This window comes from Natrix helvetica, assembly GCF_964273705.1.
Source record: "Natrix helvetica genome assembly, chromosome: Z".
NCBI classification, from domain to species: Eukaryota; Metazoa; Chordata; class Lepidosauria; order Squamata; family Natricidae; genus Natrix; species Natrix helvetica.
The window spans coordinates 66251346-66278681 of NC_138554.1; the positions used below are offsets into that span (position 1 = coordinate 66251346).

The following is a 27336-nucleotide window of genomic DNA, read 5'->3' on the forward strand; positions in this document are numbered from 1 at the left end:
CTGAGAGGAAAAAAAGTCCTGTCGCTTGCTGGGGAATCTGATGATTGCTTGGTTTTTCTCTTGCCTTTTTAGAAGCCTCCGGATATGACATACTGTAGAAAAGATGCGTCGACTTAAATAGTCAGTTTCCCCGGTCTATCTTACAGAAGAAAAAAAGAGGCTGATAGCTGAGGAGCTTTAAAAGCTCAATTTGTGTAAGGAAGAGGGCAGGAACTAAAGGTAATAAAATGTGTATTGTCATAAAGTTCTAAATCCAAATTGAGAAATGGTTCCAGACAATACATGCAGGCTGATTTGTGTATTAATGGAAAATTGTTTTAGCAATTTTTAAAATTCATGTCAGTTCCACGTTGAACTTAAAAAAATAAAAATAGGAATGTTATTTTTTGCTTTAGCATGAAAGGAATTGCAAACATTGTGGTTATTATTTTTTAGTGTTGGTAAAATGGAATGATTTTGTTTGGACCTTTGGCACATAATTTGTGGATTATACTTTTTTGATATATTGCATAATTTTTATTTCTGAATATAAACTTCTATTTCCCATTCAAGTGAAATAGATGGCCATTTAAATTGTTTAAAATATAGATCTCACTTCAAAAAATAAAAATTGAACACTGCAATACAAAAGTGATACTGCAGTATTCCTTCCCGAATACTCTCAGAAATAATTGTGACATCATAGTTCTTATTAATCTGCAATTTTTGTATGGTTTCTATTTTTTATCATTTTTTCCGTAAATGTATTAGTACCAGGTTTCTAAAACTAGTTCCCATATCTGGGCTGCAAATATTCAGATGACCACTAAGTGGCAACATACATTAAGAGTTTTCTCTCTGTCTTTGCTGCCATACAATAGTCATCCAGATTCTTGTGGATTAGGTAGGATAGCCTTCCTCAAAACTTTAAATTCATCTTTGTTCCTCAAACTATTGGATTACGTTCTCACTATTTTTTTCCTTTGTCATTATATAGGTCACAAAAAAATTTTATCTCAACAAATTCTTCCATTTGAGGGTCTGGAAAGCAGGGAGGGGGTTGATAAAAGCAAGCAGAAGGAAGGGAGCAGCATCTGAGCTGATGCTGGATGCTGGTGAAGGAAACATTTATATTGTTAGATATTAGTTTTGTGTCTTGAGAATCTCCCTGCTTATGGGAAGAGACCCCTGTGTTTTGAAAAGAGGAACAAGAGATATGAGTGTCAGGCTTCACCACTCCAATATTGGAACTTAGACCTAGAGATTTAAGGACATGACTTTTGATAAGATAGTTGTTTTACAGATACTAGAAATTATGTTAGTACAAAGAAAGCAACTGTAAACTAATAGTCATATAGACATACTTAAGGTAAAGTCTTTCCTGCCCATATGGGTAGCCACTAAATGGGGAGAGGGAAATCTCTTCAGTGTTATCATTATTGGTTTTAGAATTTATGCTTATGATCTCATCCAAGCCAGTCATCATAGCAGGACCAGGCCACAGAACTCTTGACTTACTTATTTAATGTATATGCTTCCCAACTCAGTCAAGCGACTCTGGGTGACTTCACACTACAAAAGTTGGGATGGGACGATGTACTACATGAGGAACTTCCTTTCTTCATTTAAAAAAAAATCCTTTTTCAATATATCATGAAATCATATAGTAAAATCGCGTAGTGGTCTTTTTCCTTTTTGTGCCAGTTAGCTAAATAGAGGAAGCAGACTTGTTCAAAAATATGGTAGAGTCTCCATTTCAGGAGCAAGGTACTCTGGAGCTTTAATGTTCCTTTGGCTGGAGAACAGTCATGATGGATGTACACAATGTATATATATTACAAGGACAACATATAAAAAGAATTTTTCTTACCAAAAGAATTTTCCACAAAGTATACAATCTATTTTCTTTCTAGATTTCCCTCAAGCAATTTCCCCAGTTGACTAATTTTTATAAACACTTTATCACATTGTTTCACACACTAAAAATATAATGTTTCCTTTCCTTGTTCCTAGGTTTTCAAATTCTTTTAATTCCTTGAAGAATAGTCTTAGATAATCCAGAACTTCTTTCTGCCCAGATGGCTGTTATTCAGATTCTTTTGTGCCCCTTTCTATTTTTTTTAAAGCCAGCAGTACAGATTTTATGATAGCATTATGATTATCTAAAATATTCAAATTCTTATATTTTTTTAAAGCAGTGCCCAGCATATTTTATCTCGAAATATTTATGGAATATGTTCAGAAGTGTGTTACTATAGAAATGCCAAGAATTGAAGAAGTTGTTTTATTATGCCTGTTATTCTCAGCAGCCTATAGTCCAAGATTCTCCACTGTAGCTTTTTGGTAACTTCTTTATCCAGCTGCTCCCCATGTGTTTGATTCCTTCTGTTCTCTCTGCCACTTAGCACTTTGTTTCTGCCATTTTGGTATCCTGATAAAACAGGGATACAAGAAAAATAGAATTTTACAAGCATTCAGGCAGACTGTTCAAAATGCTTCCACGAGAACACTGTTCTTCCTCTTTTCAGCAAACTAATGATACAATCACTCCTAGGTCTATGGAGTATCCAAGGATGTTGAAATGCTCTGATAGCCTTGTTTTTGGTCCTCATTTAAAATTTAATTATTCATTAATCCTTTTGCTCAAAGTTTGTCCCATTTGTCCTATGTTGAACACTGCTTGCTGGTTATGTTAGATAAACTATAATGGTATATTTCCAAATGTTCATTTGGAAGACAGTGAAATCGACTCAATTACATCCTACTTAATTGTCCCATTAGCAGCAAGATACCATCATATAACCACTGTATTTATATTTGTGTAACAATAAGCAATTTTAAACACATAGGCATGTTGTCACCAAAAGATGGAGGTGTTAGGATTGAATTTGGATATAGATTAAGCTGAGGATAATTTGTCTGCATTAAGAAATACTCATTTAATAGTGACTCTTGTTCCTTCTTCCCCCTTGCATCTCCTCTGGTATGCAAATTGTTGCCATTTATGATTGTACTTCCCTATTGTGAATGATCTTTTTTAGGAAATTATGGATATTGTGCTGAGACTGCATTAAGTTGTTTTGATCTTTGCCTCTTTCTCTTTTCCCTGGAAAGTCTAAAATAAACTGGAATTGGCATCTCACTCTGCTGCCCAGAGAGATTCTGCAGGAAAGCATATGAAAGGAGGGAGGCAGTTATTTGAGTTTGTCTTTTGCCTGCTCACTCATTCTTTGAATGTTCTCCCCAGGAAGTCTGCAAACGCAGCAGCTACAAGAGAAAGAGGAGGGGTAAATGAGGCTCCAATTGTAGAAATAGGTCCTCCCTACGAAGCCGTCACTGCCGGCAGCCGCCCTTCCTGGTATTGCAAAAAAATAAGGCCATCCAATCTTTTTCGACAGCTGCCCTGCAGGCGCAAAGAAGCCTGGAATCTCCCATTTTCTTTCTTTTGTCATGGAATATGCCAGCTCACCAATTTTGGGGCCCTACTGCTGCTCCATGAAAGACATCTGTTGAGCTGAACTGGGCCAGACTAATTAAGGCAGTTGGCAACAGCACTATTATTGATATAAAGCCAGGGCCCTTTGTCTCCAATCCATCCAAAGCAACATCAGTGGCAATAGCATAGTCAGCCTCAAATTTCTGCTGCCACCACCTGAGATTCCAGGTCATGTTTCCACAGCCCCTGTTTCTTTAGTGACAAGAGCTAAAGAGATGGTGTCTTCAGTGCGTCGGACGACCTTGTCTGTCAAGAATCGTTCTCGTGGTACCAATAACTCTATGCTGCTGCCTTCCATGTTGATGTTTGGTGTAATTGTGGCATCTAGTGGCTTACTCCTTATGATTGAGAAGGGAATTTTGGCTGAGGTGAAGTCTCCACCCCTCCACCCCTCTGCTAAAGAAATGTTTTGGAGAACTGGCAGTAGGAGAACAGCAGGCGATATGGATTATCAAGTGCTGCAGGACATCCGAAATAGGACCATCCATACCATTTGCAGACAAAAAAACATGCCTCGCACCATTTGGGATTTATCAGCAGGCCAGAGGAGGACAGTGCTCAAACATATCCTGGTTAGTGACAAGCATCGCTTTTTATATTGTTATGTTCCCAAAGTGGCTTGCTCCAACTGGAAACGAATTTTGAAAGTTTTAGATGGTGTGTTGGAGAATGTAGATGTTAAACTTAAGATGGATCATAAAAAGGACTTAGTTTTTTTAAATGACATGAAACCAGATGAGATTCGTTATCGATTAAACCACTATTTCAAATTTTTGTTTGTCAGAGACCCAATGGAAAGACTTTTGTCTGCTTATAGGAATAAATTTGGTGAGATTAAAGAATATCAGTTAAAATATGGTGTAGAAATAGTCAAAAGGTATAGGAAAAACTCTGGAAAAAGCATGGGTGATGATGTCACCTTTACGGAATTTCTCCAGTATCTCATAGATGAAGAAACAGAAAAAATGAATGAACATTGGATGCCAATTTACAACTTGTGTCAACCCTGTGCTATAAAGTATGATTTCATAGGATCCTATGGGAGACTTGAAGAAGATGCCAATTTTGTTCTTGAGAGAATACAAGCACCATCCTTTATACATTTCCCAGAACGGCAAGCATGGTATAAGCCTATAAGTCCAGAAACTCTGCATTACTACATGTGTAATACTCCAAGAGAACTTATAAAAGAGCTATTACCAAAATATATTCTGGATTTCTCTTTATTTGCATATTCTCTTCCAAATGTTACTAGTCAGTTTTGCCGACAATGAAAGTTTCTTTTGTGAAGCAAACTGTATCCTATGCAATTTTTTTAATTTCATGGTTTCCTTTTAGTACTTTTGATAACATTTGTTTACTATACATGCTATCTTTTAAAAAATAGCTTTAAATTTTATACTATATACATACGTACGTACATACATACATACATACATACATATATATATATATATATATATATATATACCATTGAACTAAGCACAGCATGATTATTTGAAGTGCTACTTTTGTGTACATTTGAAACAAGGCATTTTTGTAATTACAAAATAGCAACTATAGGACAGTAAGTTTTAGGAAGTTTATAAAACAACCAGGGAAACATAAAGCAATAGCAAAAACTAGACTTGTACAGCGGAATCAGAAAAACCTACTGGGTGTGCAGCATTTCACACTTCCTGATACAAATGTGAAGCAGCAGTTTCGCATAATATTGCATTAAAGTACAGTTACATAGGATTTTTAAGATAGCTAATGTAGCTATTAAGGCAGATAGCAGCCCTAATATATTTGAAAGCAAGTCACATCCTGACATATTTCCATATAACAAGCAGAAGATCAGGATTTAAATACAATTTACATAATGGCTTAAAATATTTATCAAAGCTTATATGAGCACTGAAATATAGGAAAGGCCATTAATAAAACAGGTTGAAATTATCAGCAAAATGTGATTATCTAAAATGCTTCACCATGTTTTGAAGGGAAGGGTAGGAAGGGTGAAAGTATGAATTTGTATATGCAATTCAAATACTGTGTAGCTATATGTACTTTACGTTTCCATAATGGACATTGTATTTTTCTTAATTTGATAGTTTTGTAGGCTATCATGATTTTATTTATTTCCTTATTGATTGTAAAGTTGTTTGTGCTTTTCTTTGTGAAGGAAAATATATTTTGTAATCTTATCTCAGGATTTACTTCTTGTAAACTGCTACAATTTTAGCAAGCCTGTTCATCTGTTCAGATCATCTGTTAAATTCCGATTATCGACCTGAATCCTTGATTGTTTATGATCATTTCATTCCTTAGAAAGAATAAAGCAATTTACCTTTGCACATGACTTTGCGCGCTGGACAGTTATGCGTATCACTGAATTGCCTTTACCATAGAAACAAGACTATTGTACAATAGTAGAGGATACTGTACCATATAATATTCAATATTTTGTGCGTAGACTGGAAGACCCCCATCTTTTGCTTCAAGCAGGAAAAAGTCTAAGATTAAAAAACTCAATAGCTTTAATTTTCAGATGATTCTTTTTCCATTTAAAAAAAAGTGTAATTATTTACTTGGAATTTTATTTTGCCTTTTGCTATTAATTTTTAAAGTAAAAAAAAAGCCCTACCGTTATAATTTGAAAGGTGATTCTTCTAATCTTTGATCTTTGTTCAACTAGTTATGTTTAGATACTGTGGTTAGAAATTAAATAAACTGTGTCGAAATGTGTGTGGAATATGCCTAGTTCACTGAAGCATTAGTGGTTGACAGCATAAGCCCATCCATGTTTTAAATCCTTGGGGAAAAGGCATCACTTACTATCCGTGCACAGCTGTGAAAACTGAAACAATTAAAAAGTGACAAAACATGACACTGATTTGACCCTGCATGATTTGTATGCTCCAATTTTCTTTGATTGCACAATGTGATCTCTGAAGACTCCAGAAATTGTCTAAAAAGTAGAGCCTGCCTTTTAAAATGAGGTTCTCCCTGAAATTTTGATGAAACTTGTTCTTGAATTGTTTAGAAGAGCTATTAGGAGCTGCAAGGTATGCTTGCCACATTTTCAAAAAGTTTTATTGTAATTTGATAGTAAAATAAATTATTTCAACTTCTACTCGCAAAATGGCACTATAAGGCACTGCACACCAGAACTACTAGACACAAAGATAGTTTTTCCCCAAATGCCATCATTCTGCTAAACAATTAATTCCCACGACACTGTCAGACTAAGACTGCATTACTATTCTTCTTCTCATCCTTCCTATTACCTAACTTCTTGTCAGGGTTCCAAAAAACACCTTGGTTTTTATATCTCTATAATCTTGTTGCTTGTATCTCTATGATTTATATTGGTTTATTTTTTTCCTAGTATGATTTGATTGCTTATTTAGTAACATACAGCTAAGTGTTGTACCTTATGATTTTTGATGAATGTATTTTTCTTTTTATGTAAACAGAGAGCATATGCACCAAAGACAAATTCCTTGTGTCCAATTACACTTGGCCAATAAAGAACTCTATTCTATTCTATATGCTGAGTGTCTTTGGAAATCAGGGGTTATGCAAAATAAATAAATAAAAAGGCTTTCATAATATCTTTTCTTGACATTATTGGTCACATTAGCTATACATTGCCATTAGGATCGTAAGTAGCATGGCTGAATTCCAATGATCAATGACATGATCTGATACATGCTTTACGTTTTTTAAAATCATTCGAATGCATTAAACTGGCATATTGTATAAAATGAGTACTTTATACTTTTTGTAAACATTAATTTATGGTCCAATTACCTGATAAAACATAGGCCTATACTTAGTGTCAAATCTCCATCATAGTGAATTATTTTTAAAGAATAGTTTCATATCTTTAATTATGATTATTATAAGCTTGATCTGAGTAAATTACAAACTACATAAAACATGTTCAAATAAATAATATTGGCTATAAAAGAGAATATTTATATAAATAATGACCAATAAACTTTACAATGAACGTAATATGAGGTATAATAAATTATCAATCACAATGTTCAATTTCTATGGCACACCAAAAAGTGGGACACCTTTAGGGCTGTGCATAAACTTGGGTAAAGTAAAAAAATTAGTGAACCTTGTATCCAACTTCTATTTTAAAACGTGTTTCTATGTGTCTTTGTCACAATTTCAGAATCTTAAAACTAAAAACTATTTTGTAACCAATATCCAAGTAGTTTGTGTACTAATGCAGAAATTCAGAGATACAACACTTTAATTCCAAAATGAATCCTCTATTTTATTTTAAATTGAAAATAAACAAAAGTAAAGCTGAACATGATTATTTGCAATCTTTTGGGTAGAAGCTTTTATTTCAAAACTTGTCAACAATAACCAACTCCCATTAAAACATTTGAGCAACAAAATAATAGTTTTGTTATTTTCTAACAAAATAAAGAGTTAATATTTTAATGTATATACCATGTTATTGGATATATATAAACAGACGGATTATCACAATGAAAGCTTTAGAGTTATTTAAGAAACACAGAGTTCAAATATTTATCAAGGATATGTGTTTAGCAAATAGTTTTCCAAATTAAAAAAAAGAAGTTTCTCACCATTATATTTTTAATTCTTATTTGCAAGAATACATCAATGAATATGTGGCGCTAATAGCCATAATCCCTATTTATGTGTTAATTCAGGTCATGCTGAGTTCAATAATAGTTATTCTTTGGGTAGCACTGTTTAAGCAAACTAGAGAAAGTTACAATAAGAACAATGAAATAATTGATAAGCCTCTACCATTATCTTAAGTTTACTTAGTGTCTCAAGGATGCTTTCCCTTGGAATGAAAATCAATTCTAAACTTTTCTTTCTCTTTCCACTTCACTTTCTTAAAGGGAAAACTAAGCTAGCAAAGTCTTAAAGTTTTGAAGTTGTTTAAAGAGATTGCTTTCTCCTACTTTCATCTTTAACATCTTTAACTTTTTTCATTTATAGTCAGCGCATTAATACAACATTCAAAGCTGTTTTTAAAACCTACATATTCTTTTTTATTGTCAAAATGAAGAGGTAATCTATAGCTCTTAATAGTAGTGAATAATACAAGGCAAAGAGCAACCTACCAGATAAAAGTATCGAGGGGGCAAATGTTAAACTCAAATATTTATGAACAACTGTACTCTTAACCTGCACTCTTTATTCTTTAGATGATTCTGGAAATCTTAACAAATTGCCTATTTTCCTTTTTGAAATATTGCTATCAACTTTTAGTACATTATCTCTTAATAGAAACAATGTCAATATTATTAATATGAATAATTATGTTAACATAAAGAAAAATTAAGATGAGAGAAGACAACCTAGCCTCCCAAAGAATCAGTGTGTGTATGTCAAAAACTGTTTCTTTAACAAGTTGGAAGAGCACCACTATTATCAGGTGTTTCTGTGAAGAGGTTACACTATCTGCAATGTGAAAGAAATGTAATTAAAGATCCCAAAGTCCACAGAACTAATTCCAAAGAAATGTTTCATAAAGATTTTTTTTTTAAAAGACAAATGATCTCAACTATTCTGGAATAATTTCTTAGCACGAAGGGGACTAAATAATCAAATATGAAGCAGTGCAAAATAGAAGGGAATTACTTTTTTTACTTTGATAGTATTGTCAAAAATAAAAATATTCATGTATCAGTGGCAAAATAAAAATATTCATGTATCAGTGGATCATACTGTGCAACAGACAACAGAATGCTTAATGATAAACCTCACTAATTCAAAACCTTTTTTAAAAAACTAAAGTACAGAAGGCTTTTCTGGTACAAATTATCAAAAGATGTCTTTGTCAAAGTCACAGTAATTTTATTTTTTGCCATGGTCTTTTTCAGATTCCAGAAGTGCAGATTGAATTCCTAATTTCTTAAGCTCTTCCACTAGGTCTCCACTTTGATGCATCTGTAGTAGTATGTCGCAACCTCCCACAAATTCACCATTGAGGTACACTTGAGGAATAGTAGGCCAGTTGGAATAATTTTTAATTCCTAAATCAAAAAGTAAAAGGAAGTTAAATAACATATTCATTGGAACTATAAAATTTATCACCACGTACTAATTTTAAAATGTTGCAAAGGGAATAGTTTCAGATTAGAATGGAAGCAGCATAGGGAAATGGATTAATGTAAGAATACAGGAGCTGACAGTGTATATATAAAGCAAAGCATTTATGAGTCTAATAGTGGGGAAAGGTTTATGTAGGAAAACTAAAAGAGATCTCCATGCGCAGCATAAGAATGCCAACTTTTATCCCCCTTGGTTATTATATTTTTTGTTATAATTTACATAATTTCATAAAACAATTATTAGTATGTTTTTCACCTGTAATACTGAAAGATGGCAGTATAAAGTGGCTAAACCAGTTAGATAGTTAATTACAGTCTGAACAAAGGTGTACCCATTCCAACCAGCTACATTACACACAAACAATCATTTTGTTTTTAGCATTTGTTGTAATATACAGACTCAAGCAATTCTAAAACTGGGAATGGCATATGAAAAATCTAGGTTTTAAATAATAATATACAAATGGTAAGATTAATAAAATATTTTACTGTATTTCTCTTTCCAAAAAGAATATTTTTATTTTAGATTCCACAAACTATTTCTTTCAAGCACAATAATCTACTACTCTTATTCCTTGTATGATCTCTCCCATTTTTAAAAAAAACCAATACAATACCTATTTGTCCTATTTACTGGTGCATATTATTAACTTATTAACATTCATAATTGATCTTAATTTTAGAAACAATATTTGGCTATCAATTAAAATTCCAGCAGAGTTGCTTTGTCAAAGAACTACAGAATTATTTAAAAAATTATGTGATGTGTAAAAAACTTTTTCAAAAATCTATATCTTAAAATTAAACCTAAGTTTTTATATTAAATATTTTGAAATATTTAAATATTATGGTACCCACTGGAGCTATAAAATTTATCACTATGTACTAATTTAAAAAATGCTGCAAAAAGAGTGGTTTTGTCACCATGCCCTGCTGAAGCTTTCAGTTCTTTTTGCCAATCTATTTTCATCCAAATTCTTATCTCTTTCTAACAGATCCTGGGTAGTTCAGTGTGGTGTAGCTTGTTATGTATATATGGCATAACTTTTCTCATTTCACAAAGCACAGAAAGTCAAGAAAAGTTACAGCATTCTTAACTATAAACCTCTTAAGTATGGTACTATTCCATAAGTTCAAAAATCAGTTATAAATAATGCAGTGTAACTAATTCGTAGTTACCATAAATATGTGTGTTTGTGTATACATACATACATGCACACCCACGGTATATGTGTGTAATTGGATATTATGCTAAAAAGCGAAGAAGAGAAAACAAGGAAGAATTCCTTGATACACATAAATAAAAACAAAACCATATTTAAGTTAGCACAGGACAGATTGGATTTTAGGTTTCTATTTTACTAATGTAAACCTGAATTATATAAATAAACAAATCTTTATAATTTTATGAAAATGAAAGAAATGCCTTAAATCACTTGCCGATTCAGGTCTTGTTTAGCGTTTCTAAAGCATCTTCTGGAAGAACTCCATCTTCAGGCAAGTAAATTTGGGAATAATTAAGGGAGTAATGTGAAGCCAATCCAGGGAATTATAAAGCAATGATTTAATATTTTCCCCTCAAAACAGGGAACCATAGCTATTTTTTCCAGCAAGGTCAGGCCAATTCAAATGAGCAAATATGGTCCTCAAGGGAGCATACTGCAAAATCATAAATAACCTTTTAAATTTACACATTTTAAATTGGGCTTGGCAGCTTATACAAACCTAATGTAAAGGTGTAATATAACAGGTATAATATGCTCCAGGTAGTAAAGGAGGACTCTCAAGTTGCAGACCTACCCTTTCAAAGATAGTATTTCACATCAAATCACCACTGGAATTGCCTGAGTAACCTAATAGTGTTATCTGTCTTGCTAGGCTTAAGTGTTAATATATTCTCTCCCACACAAACAAACCCTCACTCTCTTCAGAAAACAAGAAAATACCTTAACAATCTCAGCAGAACAGTAGCAGTGGCAATTTGCCAGTGCAATATGAGGTGGCATTTGTTCTAGCCTGCTTAAGCTGGAATAAAAAAGTAATTTTGAGAGAGGAGGTGATCTATTTAAGAAAGACCAACATTGAACATAGCATGCACTTTCTGAGTCCTAATATTTAGTAAGCCAAATTGTATGGATGCTATTTTGTTTATGTGATTCTATTTTCTGAATTAGTGTCAAATTAAATACAAAGGAGAACAAAAATGATTGTTTTAATCAGGCAGAAAAGACCACAAGCTGCCTAGAATGCTCTGTATCTCAAATTTAAGCCCCCAAAATGTGGGCTACATCTATAGTAGCAATGTATCTGCCTTCACCTAGCAGTTGTCTGCATTTTTCTTCTGATAGTCCTAGTCATGATGAAGCCAAGCAAGCGGAGCACAAATGAGCATGTTCTCTTGTGAAAAGACAGGCCTGAACAGAGACCATTACTGCCATTGTCCAACATCCCCCACTCCCCCATTCCCTGCATGGTTAAGTCTTGCAACAGAAAATTGTTTGCAGTTTAACATTCTTGGTGTGGTCAGCAAGAATGGCTGTCCCCTATCCAGTCATTAAGTAAGTCTAACTTGCTTCTTAAGGTAACTGAGGAAAAACAAAAGATTGGACCGGAGGCGAAAACAATAAATTATCGGATTGCTTTGGAGGAAAATAAAAGTGATGCATATAACCTAAAAACTATTAACGAAATGCAGGGAGGGGGCTAAAAGGGGGGCTGTCAATGGCTGAATAGATCCGGAGCTCTGTGGGGCTCAAGTCAGTTGGATCGGAAGGCTGAGCAAGGGCGACGCCTACCTTGCCGGAGGTCGGGATCCTGGAGGACGTCGTAAGCACGATAATCATTAACACCATGAAGGCGCAGAATCTGCACCACCGCGTTGCTGAAGCCGCACTGGGGCTGGGCCGGGCTCCCCTTCATGAACACCACCACCGGATGTGCGCGCACCAGTCGCTCCACCGCCTCCTTCGACCCATCGCCCTCGCCACTGGAGTTCGGTCCTCCCTGACTGAGCTGCTGCACAAGATATCCCGAGGGTCGTGAGCGTCCAGCCAGCCGCAAGGCTATGGGTAGTCGGCAAAGTGACCCAATCATGACCACCACAGGGGTCGCCTCCTCGACTTTGCCGAAGCGTCCTCCTCTGGAGCCACCTTCCACGCTTGGGGCCACCCAGAAGCACTGATTGGGGCAGCTGGTCCCGCCCGCTTGCCAAAGTAGTTCTATGAAAGGTAGAAGTTGGTGTCAATCACTTTTCAAGATATTGGCAGCAGCTATGAAAGGCTGCCTGCATTTTAGCCCTACGCTGTGAACCAATCTGGTGGAACCAAGTTACGCTTCTACATTGTGATTAGCTGAACTCAAGGTCCAATTGCAGCGCTCTGAGTTGGGCCTTTAAAATATTTTACTGTAAAAGCATCGTTGCGGTTTTTTTTCGACTGTGAAGGAATGGGCGCGTGGGTCTTTCTTTGGCGTGTGGAGTAAGTAAGCAAGGAGATAGAGCGAGTTAGGATCTTGAAATGTGAAGTTTACAACATTATTTTTTTGAAATTCTGCTCCAAAGAAGAATGATAAGGAGGCACTTTTCTTTGCATGCTGGGCAGATATTGAACTAACAGAAAGGTAGCGTGCATTAAGATGAATCATAACTGTCGTCTGTATAAGATCAAGGGCATCTTGATACTGTAACGGCGTTACTCTTTGTTTCGGTTCTTGGGGAGGAGAGGGTTTGCCTGAGATGGAAGCAAGTTTTAGAAGAGGAACGGGGACTACTGCAGTCTGGCTCCCAACTCCCAGGTTTCTATAAATGGCTTACCTAATGGATGTCGCCAAATTTTCCAGTTTCAAAGTAAATGATTATATCAGGTTAACGCAGCAGGCCTATATATTTCTTCTGTTGTGGAGCTAATTAATTTTAAGTTTAATAGCAGTAGTGGGTTTCAAATTTTTTTAGAATCTATTCTGTAGGTGTGGCCTGTTTTGTGGGAGTGGTTTGGTTGTCATGTGATCGGGTAGGCATGGCCAACTTATAAAATGTGGTGAAACTCACTTAACAATGCTCTTGCTTAACAACCAAAATGTTGGCTCAGAAACTGGCATTTGAAGTGTGCAAGTCTTAAAGCTGTCAAGTTACAAGACCCTTGCACCCCTAACCCTTTAGAAAAAAAACCCCAGGGTGTTCAAACTTGACAGCTTTAAGACTTGTGGACTTCAACTCCCAGAATTCCTCCTCCAGTCATGTTGGCTCAGGAATTCTGGCATTTGAAGCATGCAAGTCTTAAAACTGTCAAGTTACAAGTCCCTTGCATCCCTAACCCTTTACAACCTCCCCTCCCAAAAAACTAAAACCTTATTTTTTAAAGCATTTTGCACCCGGGGAAAGCCAGAACAAGGCACACCAGCCACACACCACCTCCACTGACTTTGAAGTCTTTCTCTCGTGCTGCCAAAACCCTCGGTGCTCTTCACCTGCGGTCACCCCTTCAACCTCCCATCCGTGGAGGATATGTGGTGATCCTCCTGGAGGGGAAGCCAAGGGGCACTTTCCCCCATCTCCCGAATAGCACGTAGGCTGAGGAAGGGGAGAGGGGAGCTCTTCTTTCTTTCCGCTTCTTGGCCCGAAACAAAGCGGCGGCGAGGAAGGAGTCTCTGGTGGCTGCAGCAGCAGAAATGGCTGTGGCAGCTGAAACACAATCCCAAGCAGTCATTTACAGGCTTGGGGCAGGAAGTCCTGTTGTGGACTTCAACTCCCAGAATTCCTCCTTCCCTCTCAGCTGCTATTGCCGGGGTGCCGCCAGGACAAGCGAGGTCTTGGGAGGGACTTTCCCTCTCCAGAGACCCCATGCCGAAAGACAGGAGGGGGGGCTGGTTTGAATGTGGGCAAGCGGGCGATTTAGTGGCCCACCTTCTTTGCTCAGGCGGGTGGAGAAAGAAAGGAGGCATGCGATAGCCAAGGGCATGGGCTCTCTGGAGGAGGAGGGAAGGTTCTTTCCAAAGACCGGCTTCTTTCCTTTCCTCCTGCAGCTGGAAAACAGATATTTCCCGTTGTTGCTAGAGCAGCTTTTGCTCAATCCAGCGCAGTGGCAGGACTCTTGCCATCGCTGAGAGCTTCTCTGGCAGCCGCTTCTTGCCATCGCCGCCACACTGGATTCAGCAAAAGTGGCTCCAACAACAACGGGACATGCTTGGGGTACCCCTTCTGAATACCTGTGCAAAACGGGGGCAACCTACCCGTTTAATAGCCATGTATATAGCAAGTATTGCGGGCCCAATTGGCAAAAGAAAGCTCAGGACCGTGTTGTTTATAATCAAGAGGAAGAGGCCTCCATCCTGCAGTGCACAGACAATGGTCACAATGATGATGATGATACAAACATCTACCAGAGAGAAGGAACATGATACAAATTCACTTCTTTAGTATTTGTGTAAAAGTTCACTGAAGTCCAAAAGGGCAGTGTCACAATTTTGCAGTGTCCATTTAATCATACATACTAACATCATTAAGCCAGTCTTATAGTTTAAATGCTGTCTTTGTCTTCTGTATATATCCAGATGTGCTTCCTGAGTTTGTTATATTTACTCAATCATCTTATCTCAAGGCTAAACATATCATGCTGGAGCAGATACCTGCAAAGACTTGCATTAGACAGTAAAGTTTGGCATGGGAAAAAAATTCAAGAGTCACATGTTATCTGTTCAAAATTCATAATTCTGAACACATAACAGTTATTGGGGTTATTAAATTTCTATGATTTGAGAATGCATATGTTAATGTGACCTAAACATGACTATAGTGAACTTAGACACTGCTACACTATCATTAAAAGATGGTCTGTCTCATGACTTATTTATACTGGAATTAGCAACGAGATGCCATAAGTGGATTGAAAAAAATGGGATATTTAAATTATGTGTTTTAAAGAAATATACAGGTATTTTCTTACCTTATTAATACTAATGAAAATATCTGAGTTGGAATTGATACACTTGAGATCTCTATCATAACTAGTAAATCTGAAGAAATAAGTATTTATGATCCATAGCATTTGTAATACAGATAATCCTTGATTTACAATCACAAATGAGCCAAAATGTCTACTGTGAGACATTTGTTAAGTGACTTTTGCCCTGTTTTACAACTTTTTTGCCACAATTAAGTGAATCACTGCAGTTGATAATTTAGTAACCTGATTGTTAACTGAATCTGGCTTCCCCATTGACTTTGCTTGCCAGAAGGTTGCAAAAGGTGATGACATGACCTTGGGGCACTGCAACCGTCATAAAGATGAACTACTATAGTTGGCAAGCATCTGAATTTTGATCACATGAACATGGGGATACTGCAAAGGCAACTATGGAAAATGGTCCTGTCACATTTATCAGTACTGTTGTAACTTTGAATATCACTAAACGAACTGCTGAGGATTACCTGTATTTAAATAGTAATATTATTTCAGGGGTGGGACTTATTTCAATAATTATTGCTGCTGAGAATGCAGGTAAAAAAAAATTATAATCATAGATTGATATTGAGAACAAGCATCACAGCATGATTTGTTCTATAAAAAATGTTCAAATTCCAGCCATCACAACAACGTTTTTTTTTTAAAAAAAAAAGATGTTTCCCCAAAATTCTAAAAAGGTAACTAGTGATCTACAAGAAAAACAATGGATGTTTGCGAGACATTCAAGATTGTGTCTTGTGTGATCTAAATTTTTGTAGGCAAGAGCATATTTAATCAGCAATTTTAGAACTTGATACAATTAATTTCTTGGTTCTCTTTAAGTCTGCAGCCTTGAAATTGCCCTTAGTTAACTTGTACTCTGGGCATATTAGGTTTGCAAAGAGTATACAACTGAGGAAGCCGAGGCAGGACTGTAATAAAAGCAGCAACAGCTCCATGTGCAATATTCCTCTGACATATTTTACACTGTTACCACGGAGATGATGATTATTCTTGTATCATTATCCATCTGTCAGCAGTAAGAGTAAATTTGCAGTGTGATATTGTTCAGCAAATGAAGAATTTCTACTGAATACATTAAACTGCTATATTTATTTATATTGTTTAAAACCAAGTAAAGCATCTCTATATACTCCAAATATATATTTAAAATGTATAACTATTGTTTTTGGTGTGCTTCTGTTTTCAGATTGCAAGATATAATTGAAGATTGTATCTCAAGAACTTGCTTAATATTTAAGTATGCACCTTTAGATCTTTTTATTTTTTATTTTGAAAGTCTAATAACACAGAAGAGGGAAATGATAGTACCGTGTTTCCCCGAAAATACAACCTGTCCCGAAACTAAAGCCTTACCATATTTTTCACGTGGCCAAAAATATAAGCCCACCCCCAAAAATAAACCCCCTGGACAACCCCCCCTCCGGCCAGGCAGAGCACCGCTCACTAACCTAGCATTATCCCGAAAGCGCCAAGTCGCTGGAACCGGGGGGGGGAGTGCTCACGTTGCTTGCCGCCTTCAGGATACCGCTAGGTTGGGGAGTGGCGTTCTGTCTGGCCAGAGGGGAGAGTTGCCGGGCGGCTGCTCCCTTGTGAACTGGCTCCCAAAGAGCCGGGCACAGCCTCAAGGGCGAAGCAGCCATGAAGTAACCATGCTCATGAGCTGCCGCCTGGCAAATCCCCTCTCCAACCGGGAAGAGCGCCATTCACTGACCTAGGGGGTATCCCTAAAGTGCCAAGCCATGTGGTGCTCTGCCCATCCCCCAGCTCCCGCAGCTTGGCACATTCGGGATACCCCCTAGGTCAGTGCATGGAGTTCTGCCCGGCTGGAGAAGGGGGTTGCGCGAGCGCCTGTTCGCCCGCAGCTTCACCAAACCCTTGCGTAGCTTTCCCAGGCCACCACTGCTGGCCGCTGCTGCCCGCCACCGCCCCGCTCCGAGCATAACTTCCAAACTCCAAAACTCGGGGCCGAGTCTTCCAGCATCGGCCGCTCTAAGAGTGCTCTCTATGGTGGGCCGGCTGCTGGAAGACTCTGTCCGGAAGACTCTCTGTCCGGCAGCCGGCCCACCATAGAGAGCACTCCTAGAGCGGCCGATGCTGGAAGACTCGGCCCCGAGTTTTGGAGTTTGAAAGTAATGCGCGGGGTGGCAGTGGGCGGCGGCGGGCAGCAGCGGCTTGCGGTGGTGGCCTGGGAGAGCTGCGCAAGGGCTTGGTGAGGCTGCGGGTAGAACAGGCGCTTGCACAACCCCGTTCTCCAGTCGGGCAGAGCTCCATGCACTGACCTAGGGGTTATCCCGAATGTGCCAAGCCGCGGGAGCTGGGGCAGAGCACCACATGGCTTGGCGCCTTAGGGATACCCCCTAGATCAGTGAATGGCGCTCTTCCTGGCTGGAGAGGGGATTTGCCGGGCGGCTGCTCGTGAGCATGGTTACCTCATGGCTGCTTCGCCCCTGAGGCTGTGCTCTGTGGCTCTTCGGGAGCCAGTTCACAAGGGAGCAGCTGTCCGGCAGCCCCAAAACAATAAACCCTCCCTGATAATAAGCCCAAGGGCATATTTCGTGGGGCAAAAGAAAATAAGCCCCTGTCGTATTTTCGGGGAAACATGGTAATATATATTGTACTATGTATCTGAAATAATTTCTCTCTAATGGATGCTGTGCTTGCAGTTTAATTATCCATCTTGTAGGGGTTATACTAATGCAACTATTGAGTTACGCAAAGTATTGTAATACAGTATGAATCAAACTAGAAATTGCTCTGATAACAGTTTTCACCATAACAGTTTTCTTGGAGTGGACAACCATTTAAATATGAGCCAGCAGTGTGCAGCAGCTGCCAAAAAAGCCAACACAGTTCTAGGCTGCATAAATAGAGGGATAGAATCAAGATCACGTGAAGTGTTAATACCACTTTATAATGCCTTGGTAAGGCCACACTTGGAATACTGCATTCAGTTCTGGTCGCCACGATGTAAAAAAGATGTGGAGACTCTAGAAAGAGTGCAGAGAAGAGCAACAAAGATGATTAGGGGACGAGACTAAAACATATGAAGAACGGTTGCAGGAACTGGGTATGTTTAGCTTAAGAGAAAGAAGGACTAGGGGAGACATGATAGCAGTGTTCCAATATCTCAGGGGTTGCCACAAAGAAGAGGGAGTCAAACTATTCTCCAAGGCACCTGAGGGTAGAACAAGAAGCAATGGATGGAAACTAATCAAGGAGAGAAGCAACTTAGAATTAAGGAGAAATTTCCTAACAGTTAGAACAATTAATCAGTGGAACAGCTTGCCTCCAGAAGTTGTGAATGTCCCAACACCGGAAGTCTTTAAGAAGATGTTGGATAGCCATCTGTCTGAAATGGTATAGGGTTTCCTGCCTAGGCAGGGGGTTGGACTAGAAGACCTCCAAGGTCCCTTCCAACTCTACTATTGTATTGTATTATTGTATAAAAGCTACTATTTAGATCCTAACCATTTAACTGAATTTAATTTTAAATGCTATTATAATTACTATATTGAATGTGCTCAAGATTGTGGATCTTCTGGTTTAATGTTATATTTTGCATAGATTGTTGCAATATTAATACACATTACATTGCATGATTATGATGTTTTGCTCAATGAGATTGCTACTCAAAATGCTCTATGATTGTCTTAAATGTAGAAACAAGGGCTCAGAAATTTTGACTAGACAATGGTAAATGTATCTCATTTCACTTGCATTAAAAACAATTTTGTCATGGCTGAAATAAAACATATCTAACATACTGAATTCTTTTCTCTTTGGTAATGACTGGGATCAATGTGAATAGAGTCCCTAATATAGTAAGATGTATATTAAAAATTGATGAGCCAGATCATATACTCTAAACAATTGGGTTTAGATTTTTTCATTTCTCGAGTACTTCTTTTTTAAATTTATAATTTTAATATTTAAACAGGAATAATATTATTATCCAATCCAGAAAGCTTCTAGTTGCAAATTCTATCCTATTTCCCCAAAATAAGACTTTTATGTACTTAGCGTCTGAGGGAATGCGGAGACTCTGGGTTCAAACAATGGCTTTATTTCAACTGAAACCAGAACAGAACAACAACGCGCGCTCCGACAGCTCTTTTATACTCGCAGCTGTCAGAGCGTTAGCCAATAAGAACACTCCAATTCTCCCACCTGAACACAACCCAAAATAGACCAATCAGCTGCTAATGCCCTGCCTGATTGGCAGAAGAGGGCGGGCCGCATCCGTACGTAACAAAGATCTTCTTGGATAATGTCCAATTGGGCTTTTGAGCGCATGTGCTTAAAATAAGCCTCACCTGAAAATAAGCCCTACCTGAAAATATTGCAACACAGCAGCAGTCATGAAGTGACCACACTTGCCGCCTCCTGCACCTCAAAAATAATAAGACCTCCCTGAAAATAAATCCAAGCACTTATTTCGGCAGTCAAAAGAAAATAAGGCCCTGTCTTATTTTGGGGAAAATACTGGATAAACATTCCCTTGATCATGTTAATAAATACACTTTATCTTCAGGTTTTGAATTTCAAGCAAAATTACATACATATACCGTGTGTTAGTATCATATGTGAACGATCAATAAAATCAATATACTTTATTTTTTCTCATGATTTGAAAATAAAACATTTATCTGCAAAGCAATAGCAAGCAACACCAAATTTGGAAAATTGGATTATTTTTCCTAGAAAAATGAAAAACATTACATTGAAATATAAACTCTACTCTCATAAAAAGTGAGATAAAATCCACAGAAGTGGAAATGTGACACAACTAATAATAATAATAATAATAAAAAGTGTTAAACATAGAGAATTTTGTTTATTTTCATATAGCTGTTCCTACAGGCAGCAATGACTTAAGGAACAATATGTTATTTGTTCTAAAGCTCACCTTGTTATGTATCATGCCAAGCAACAGTTGACTAAATTATGGAAAAGAAATAATATAAGCATAATCCATAGCTAAATAAAACAGAAGAAAAGCCATTATAAAGTATGTTGTGTTTAGTCTTACAAGAAAACAAAAACAAATCAATTTAGGGACATTATTTTATTAATCTGTATAAATAGGCAAAAAAATCCAATAGCAGAGAAGTATTTTAATTTCTGTCAAGAATTAGATATCAGCCCAGAGACCCTCCAAAGAATTATTTAAGAATATGAGTGATAACACTGTATAGCAGACACTGTAAAGGAAAACTATTATTTAGTGACTTTATAAGTTTTATTACACATAATAAAGGTTATTCTGTGTTCCACAGAATAAAAGGTCTTGTAGAATATTCTAGAAACAACAAATTCATAAAGTAGAAGGAAAATAATTGGATATTCAAAAAGCATAGTGCAATTTGGATTTTATTAAGTTGCTCAAATAACTAGCATTTGTAGATACTATTAAGGACTTTATTTAAAAGTGGAGGTAAATGTAAGTGAAGCCAAAAAGAAAATACATACTGTGATACATTGTTTACTGTAATATATATGAAGCCAGCAAATATTAGATTCTTTGTGACTGCAAAAGTTATGTACGCCTATATAATTGTACGACTATCCTTAGACAGTATCCCATTTTCACAGATAATATCCAGGAAATCAACTGATTGAACATTATTGCAATATCAAATCTGTAAAGATTACTTTCATAAAACATGAAACTTTTTGTCAATGGGGTGTGATAGAGTGAGTAAAAGCGGAATTCCTGAATTCTTGCATCAGCTCCTATAACTGGTTATTCTTCATTCGTAAATTGGACTTCTGTGCTAGCACATTTCCCCCCTGTACTGAATAGTAGAATTAGATCAAAGGAAAAACTGTTAACAGCAGTCAGGTTTGTATAGAACCGTGATGGTGAACCTATGTCATGCGTGCCACAGGTGGTACGCACAGCCATATCTGCTGGCATGCAAGCCATCAGCTCCAGTGGGCATGCATGTGCCAGCCAGCTGATTTTTGGCCTTCCAGAGGCCAGGGGAGACCGTTTTCACCCTCCCCAAGCTTCAGAAAAGCCTGTGGAAAGCCTGACTTTCAATTTCAGCACCAGCCTCTGGGGGATTGTCATAGCCCAGCGATGGCGAACCTTTTGTGGCTTGTGTGCCATAAGGGGGAGAGCGCAGGGGGATAGTGCACAGGCATACCGCACCCATAATGCAATGTGTGACTCCCCCAGGGCACATGCACACATGAGAGGCGCTCCCCCCCCCATTTTTCCATGCTTTTTTTGCCCTCCCCAGGCTCCAGAGGCTTTATAAGAGCCTGGGAAGGGCAAAATCAGCCTCCCCCCCCCCCCCAGAGGCCTTCCGGAGGCTTCAGGGACCTTCGGGAGGCTTTCCTGAAGCCTCCGGAGAACTAAAAAGCTTGTAGGGTCGGTTTAAGCCCTCGGAGGCTTCAGGGACCTTCAGGAGGCTTCCCTGAGGCCCGCAAAGGACTAAAAAGGACTCTCCGAGCTTAAGTGAGTTCCGGTTTGCTCGGAGGGTCCTTTTTAGTCCTCTGGAGGCTTCAGGGAAGCCTCCTGAAGGTCCCTGAAGCCTCCGGAGGGCTTAAACCGACCCTACAAGCTTTTTAGTTCCCAAACTTCCGGTTTACCCATAGGGTTGTTTTTTTGCACTCCAGGGGCTTCAGGGAAACTCCTGAAGCCTCCGGAGGACTCCGTGGGGGGGGGGGAGGTTCTTTTCACCCTCCCCAGGCTCCTATAAAGCCTCTGGAGCCTGGGGTGGGCGAAAAATGTCTTTAAAAAGGCTGAATTCAGCTGGCCAGTGTGCACATGCGTGCTGGCCAGCTGATAGGGCAACGCCTCGCGTGCCCTGACAAATGGCTCCCCGTGCCACCTGTGGCACACGTGCTATAGATTCGTCATCCCGGCAATAGCCTATTGCTGCCTCCGCAAGCCCCATTTTCTCTGTTTGCTGCAAGGTGGTAAATTACTGGGAGGCAGAGGCCAGTGGTGAGCAGCAGTGGCGTAGCGTGGGTTGTCAGCACCCGGGGCAAGGCAAGTAATTTGCGCCCCCTAACCCGTGGATTTTGGCACTCAAGTCTCTTCCACTAGATTAGTTAAAGAAACCCTTACCCCTAAGCACATGTATTGTTTGTTATGAAAATACTGATGTAATTAAAGTAAAATGCATCTAAATACAAGTTTATTTTCAAACACTTTATTGAGTTTAGTGATCCTGCCTATGCCCTGCTAAGTGTCCAGCGTGCCCCCTTTCAATGCAGAATGACCAGCGTGCCCCCTTTCAATGCGGAATGACCAGCGTGTCCCCTTTCAATGCGGAATGACCAGCATGCCCCCTTTCAATGCGGAATGACCAGCATGCCCCCTTTCAATGCAGAGAGACCAGCGTGCCCCCTTTCAATGTGGCCGGCCCCCCCTGCACCCCCCACGCTACGCCACTGCCACAGAAGCATCTTTGGACAATGATGGCTCGCTCGGCTAAGAAAGGGAGATGAGCACTGGCCCCTAGAATCAGACATAACCTTTACCTTTTATAAGTATTACAGATAGTCCTTGACTTACAACCACAATTGAGCCCAAAATTTATGTTGCTAAGTGAGACATTTGTTAAGTGAGTTTTGTCCTATGTTAAGAAATTGTGGCCAGTTTCTTGCCACAATTGTTAAGTGAATCACTGTAGCAGCACGGTTGTTAAGTGAATCTGGATTCCACATTGACTTTGCTTGTCAGAAGGTCGTAAAAGGGGATCACATGATCCCACAATACTGCAAGTCATAAACACGAGTCAGTTGCCAAGCATCTGAATTTTGATCATGTGACCGTGAGGATATTGCAACAGTCGTAAGTGTGAAAAATGGTCATAAGTCACTTTTTAAAGTGATGTTGTAACGTCAAACAGTCACTAAATGAACTGTTGTAAGTCAAGGACTTCAGTCTGTCTCACTAGGTATAGATATTTGTTAATATTTTCATAATGACCTTTGAGGGAGTTCTGTATACAGTCACAATTAACAGAGAGTGCTTAATTTGAATCTCTTTAGTCATTTCCTACATTCTACCTTGCACTTGGCTAGGAAGAATTTATTATTTAAGAGTATTGCATCTAATTAAGATGTCAGCCTCTGCTTTTTAGTCATCAAAGTTAGGTATTTTCTATTGCAATTATCTAGTATTTTGTATAATTACATAATTATATTCCTTGCTTGAATACTTTCTTCCTGAAGATAACGTAATGATATTTAACAGAATCAAATGCACATTTCTTCCCTTAGAAATCATAAATCAAATCTACAGGTATAGGATGGAGGACATGGTGATGTCTTGGTAATAGAACTTATGCAAGCATTTTGAAAAGATAAAATAACTGCATACAATATATGAGTGAATGTTGCAATGTGGCTGCAAAAAAGGCAAGCACAATTTGTATACTTTTCAAATCACAGGAAGGAAGTGTTCCCTTTCATTCTGTGTTGGCCAAATCGCATGCTGAATTATTGTGTACAATTTAGAGCATCACACTAAGAAGGATTTAGACAGATTCAGAAAATAACAGCAGAAATAAATGCAAGGGAATTTAATATGCTCCAGTTATTGTGTCTGCAACTTTAGGATTATATTACTCAATAGCAGCTGTGTTTTATGTACTCCCAAACACAGAGACTTTCACAAGACCATCCTAATGTCCAAACACTTTATTTTGCTTACTATTGATTTAAATTCCCAAGAACAGAAACTGGATTGCCAAGATTGGTCAACACGCCTGCTTGCAGAAGAATCATATTATGAGGGGTCTTTGGTGCTCTTTGAGCTTGCTTGTTTTCTTGCAGAGGTTTCATTACCCAAACTAGGTAACATCATCAGTGCTAGTAAGGAGTGTGGCGTCACTAGCACTGATGTTACCTAGCTTGGGTAATGAAACGCAAGCAACTTCAGGGAGCACCAAGGACCCCTCATATCAACCCTGAGGTACAAATATTTCTCTTTTATTAGAATCATACTACTTTATTCCTGAATCCACAGATTGCACACGTCTTATTCTTTAATTAGGCATGAATTTGTATGAATGCAATTTAGTCAACAAACCACAGCTAAGCCAACTATGGCTTTTCATGGAAACAGATTTCACCCACCCCCCCGGTAAATCCATAGTTTGCTTACTCCTAATTATTTCGCTAAGCCCGACCTGTCTCCGCTCACACATAACGTGTGACTTAAATGCACATCTTGATTTACAAGCCACAAGTAAGCAAACCACCACCTGTTTTACACAGCTGCATAAATATGTTTGCCCGCTTTGGTTTCTTCCAGATTACTTGAGGGATGCAAGAGACTTTTGAAGTCCCACACAAACATTTAGCGGAACCCAAATTATGTTAGTATCAGAGAAAAAGGTCAGCCGGGACAGACATGTTTCACCCTGGCACGACTTCTATTCTTCGAAGAGCTGCATGAACGGGAGGGCAAAGCTCTACCGAGTGGATTTCAGCCCAACCCACCCACCCCCAGCAGATCTAAGTTGGCCCCAAAAGTAGCAGCTCTGCAATCGTCTTAAAGGCGCAGGAGGTCCGTCGGGGGTGGAGAGGGGGGAAGGCCAAGAGCGGCCACGAAGGACCGACAAGGGGCAAATGTCTGGCGTAGGGAGGCGCTGGTGGTGTCTTTAAGGCGCTGTCCCCGCCCCGTTTTCAGACTGCTGGACACCCCGCCTTCCTCCTGCCGAACTGGCGGCGGAGGAGTGGGCAGTACCGTGAGAGCTACGAGCCGCAGGTGTAGGCAGACAAGCGCTCCCGCGAGTGCGCCCCTCTCAGATGTTGCGCCCGGTGCGGCTGGCCCCCCCTGCACCCCCCACGCTACGCCACTGGTGAGCAGGACTACATTCGGTGTATAAGATGCACCAAAATTTTCACCCTCATTTAGGGCAGAAAAGGTGCATTTTATACTCTGAAAAATATGGTAACTGAAAGTAGCCGAGGGGGGAAAGGGTGTGTTTTATACTCCGAAAAATATGGTAACTGAAAGTAGCCGATGGATAGAGGTTTTGAGATGTAAACGAGTGTATGTGGAGAATGACTGTCAGTAAGATAGAACAAGGAAGTAAATTGTGAAATGGGTGCAAAAAATATGAAAAGAATGTCTTGGGATGAGTTCAGGAATACTTGCCGTAGCTAATCTTTGCTGGACTCAGGTATGTCAGTGGACCTCATTACAAAGGGTCATTGATGCAAATAATGCTATGTGGCTGTTCATGTTTCAAATTGCTCATGAAATAAACCTCTGATCGTAAAGTAAGATTTATTGCTTGTTTGCCTGTGTTCCTCTTTATTGGGATATTTTTACAAGAAGACCAAGCATGCAGTTTCTTCTCCCGTAGCAGTCGTATCCTACAGCCCTGCACCCCAAGCTCTGCAGCTGGAGTTGAGGGACATTCGCTTTCCCTCCTCAGCTGGGATGGACCATTTAAGCCAGGAGTCCTCAAACTTTTTAAACAGGGGGGTGATTCACGGTCCCTCAGACTGTTGGGGGGCTGGACCAGCTGGGTGGTCATGTGACTGGGTGGGCGTGGCCAATTTAGCAATCCATTTTGCCTCTGTCCTTGCTCTATATGCCCCTCCCCTACTCACTCGGCCCTGGAGCATATGGCTGTGAAAAACATTCTGAAAGGCAGTTTTTAAAGCACTTTTAAATGTTTTTAAAGCATTATTTTACAAGCTGGTCGTAGAGCTGCTTTTCAAGCCAGCAGCAGCCCCTCCCCAACTCACCCACCGGCCCTGAATCATGTAGCTGCACTGGCAAGATCATCCCTCAGTCAGCTGGTACTCCCCAGCACCTCTCGGCCTTACCTTTGGCAGCAGCGATGTGATCAAAGGTGCAGCTCAACTGGTGAAATAACTAACCAGAAGTGTAGCTGGAGTGGATGCTCGCTGGAAGATAAGGCTGACGGTGAAGGGTGGGGTGAGGGGCTGAATCCCACCACTCCAAGAGCTGGATACTTTGCATTGGCGGGCCACAGTTTGAGGATTGATGATTAAACTAGACATACCTAGTTCCTGCAACCATTCTTCATATGTTTAGTCTCCTAATCATCTTTGTTGCTCTTCTGTGCACTCTTTCTAGAGTTTCAACATCTTTTTTACATCATGGCGACCAAAACTGAATGCAGTATTCCACATGTGGCCTTACCAAGACATTATAAAGTGGTATTAACACTTTTTGATTCTATCCCTTGATCTTGATCAAGGTCAAGGGATATCATGTGATCTTTATTCTATCACTAAACTTTGAGTATAACTGAACTGAAGTTTTAAACAATCAGGAAAAACAAGTCTATGGACGTTGAGAACCACGATGGTGATAAATGAATTTTTTTAGTAAGGTCTTAATAAACCTAAGGAATGTTTTATAAAAAAATTATAAAGCCCCCAAAGTTCAAACATCTGTTTATTTGTTTGTTTTAAAAGCTTTGTATGATATATCTTGGGAGAAGATCAGGGCTTCCATTCAAGATGTACTGCACCATAACAAAAAGAGATCATTGTTATGATCCCTGCAAAAAATATGATCTTAATAAATGTAAAAAATGCTTCTTAAGAATTAACAAAAAACTAGTTTCCTTGTTTGTTTGCTTCATACATCACTTGTTTGAGAGAATTTTTTACAAGGGTGTAATGAAGAGAGATACCTGATTAATCAACCTTTGTTTTATGTTGGGATGAATGACAATGTCAGAAAGAACCTAGAAAGAATGTCAAGAGATGAGGAGGAACAAGCTAGCTGAACTATAAGAAACCAACAGGTAGTCCTTGACTTAGAATTTATTGACCATTCAGTTAC

At 38.9% G+C, this 27336-nt stretch overlaps 2 protein-coding genes and 1 long non-coding RNA gene across 4 annotated transcripts; 2 read left to right on the forward strand and 1 right to left on the reverse strand.

The window, feature by feature from the left end:
• Window positions 1–205: 205 nt before the first annotated feature.
• Window positions 206–7009, forward strand: CHST14 (carbohydrate sulfotransferase 14). The gene is made up of 2 exons (XM_081933723.1): window positions 206–219; window positions 3227–7009. The coding sequence occupies exon 2, from the start codon at window positions 3691–3693 to the stop codon at window positions 4747–4749; it is 1059 nt and encodes a 352-aa protein (XP_081789849.1). The 5' UTR covers window positions 206–219; window positions 3227–3690; the 3' UTR covers window positions 4750–7009.
• Window positions 7010–7796: 787 nt separating this feature from the next.
• Window positions 7797–12758, reverse strand: GLRX5 (glutaredoxin 5). The gene is made up of 2 exons (XM_081933234.1): window positions 12375–12758; window positions 7797–9501 (listed from the first exon to the last, which is right to left on the reverse strand). The coding sequence occupies exons 1-2, from the start codon at window positions 12670–12672 to the stop codon at window positions 9323–9325; spliced, it is 477 nt and encodes a 158-aa protein (XP_081789360.1). The 5' UTR covers window positions 12673–12758; the 3' UTR covers window positions 7797–9322.
• Window positions 12759–13019: 261 nt separating this feature from the next.
• LOC309382177 lies at window positions 13020–27063 on the forward strand. 2 transcript variants are annotated; one of them, XR_014173635.1, is made up of 4 exons: window positions 13020–13197; window positions 15808–15922; window positions 16729–16779; window positions 26964–27063. It is a non-coding gene; the product is annotated as an uncharacterized lncRNA (long non-coding RNA). The 2 variants fall into 2 exon arrangements; XR_014173636.1 differs by lacking the exon at window positions 26964–27063 and having other exon boundaries at window positions 16729–17076.
• Window positions 27064–27336: the final 273 nt, after the last annotated feature.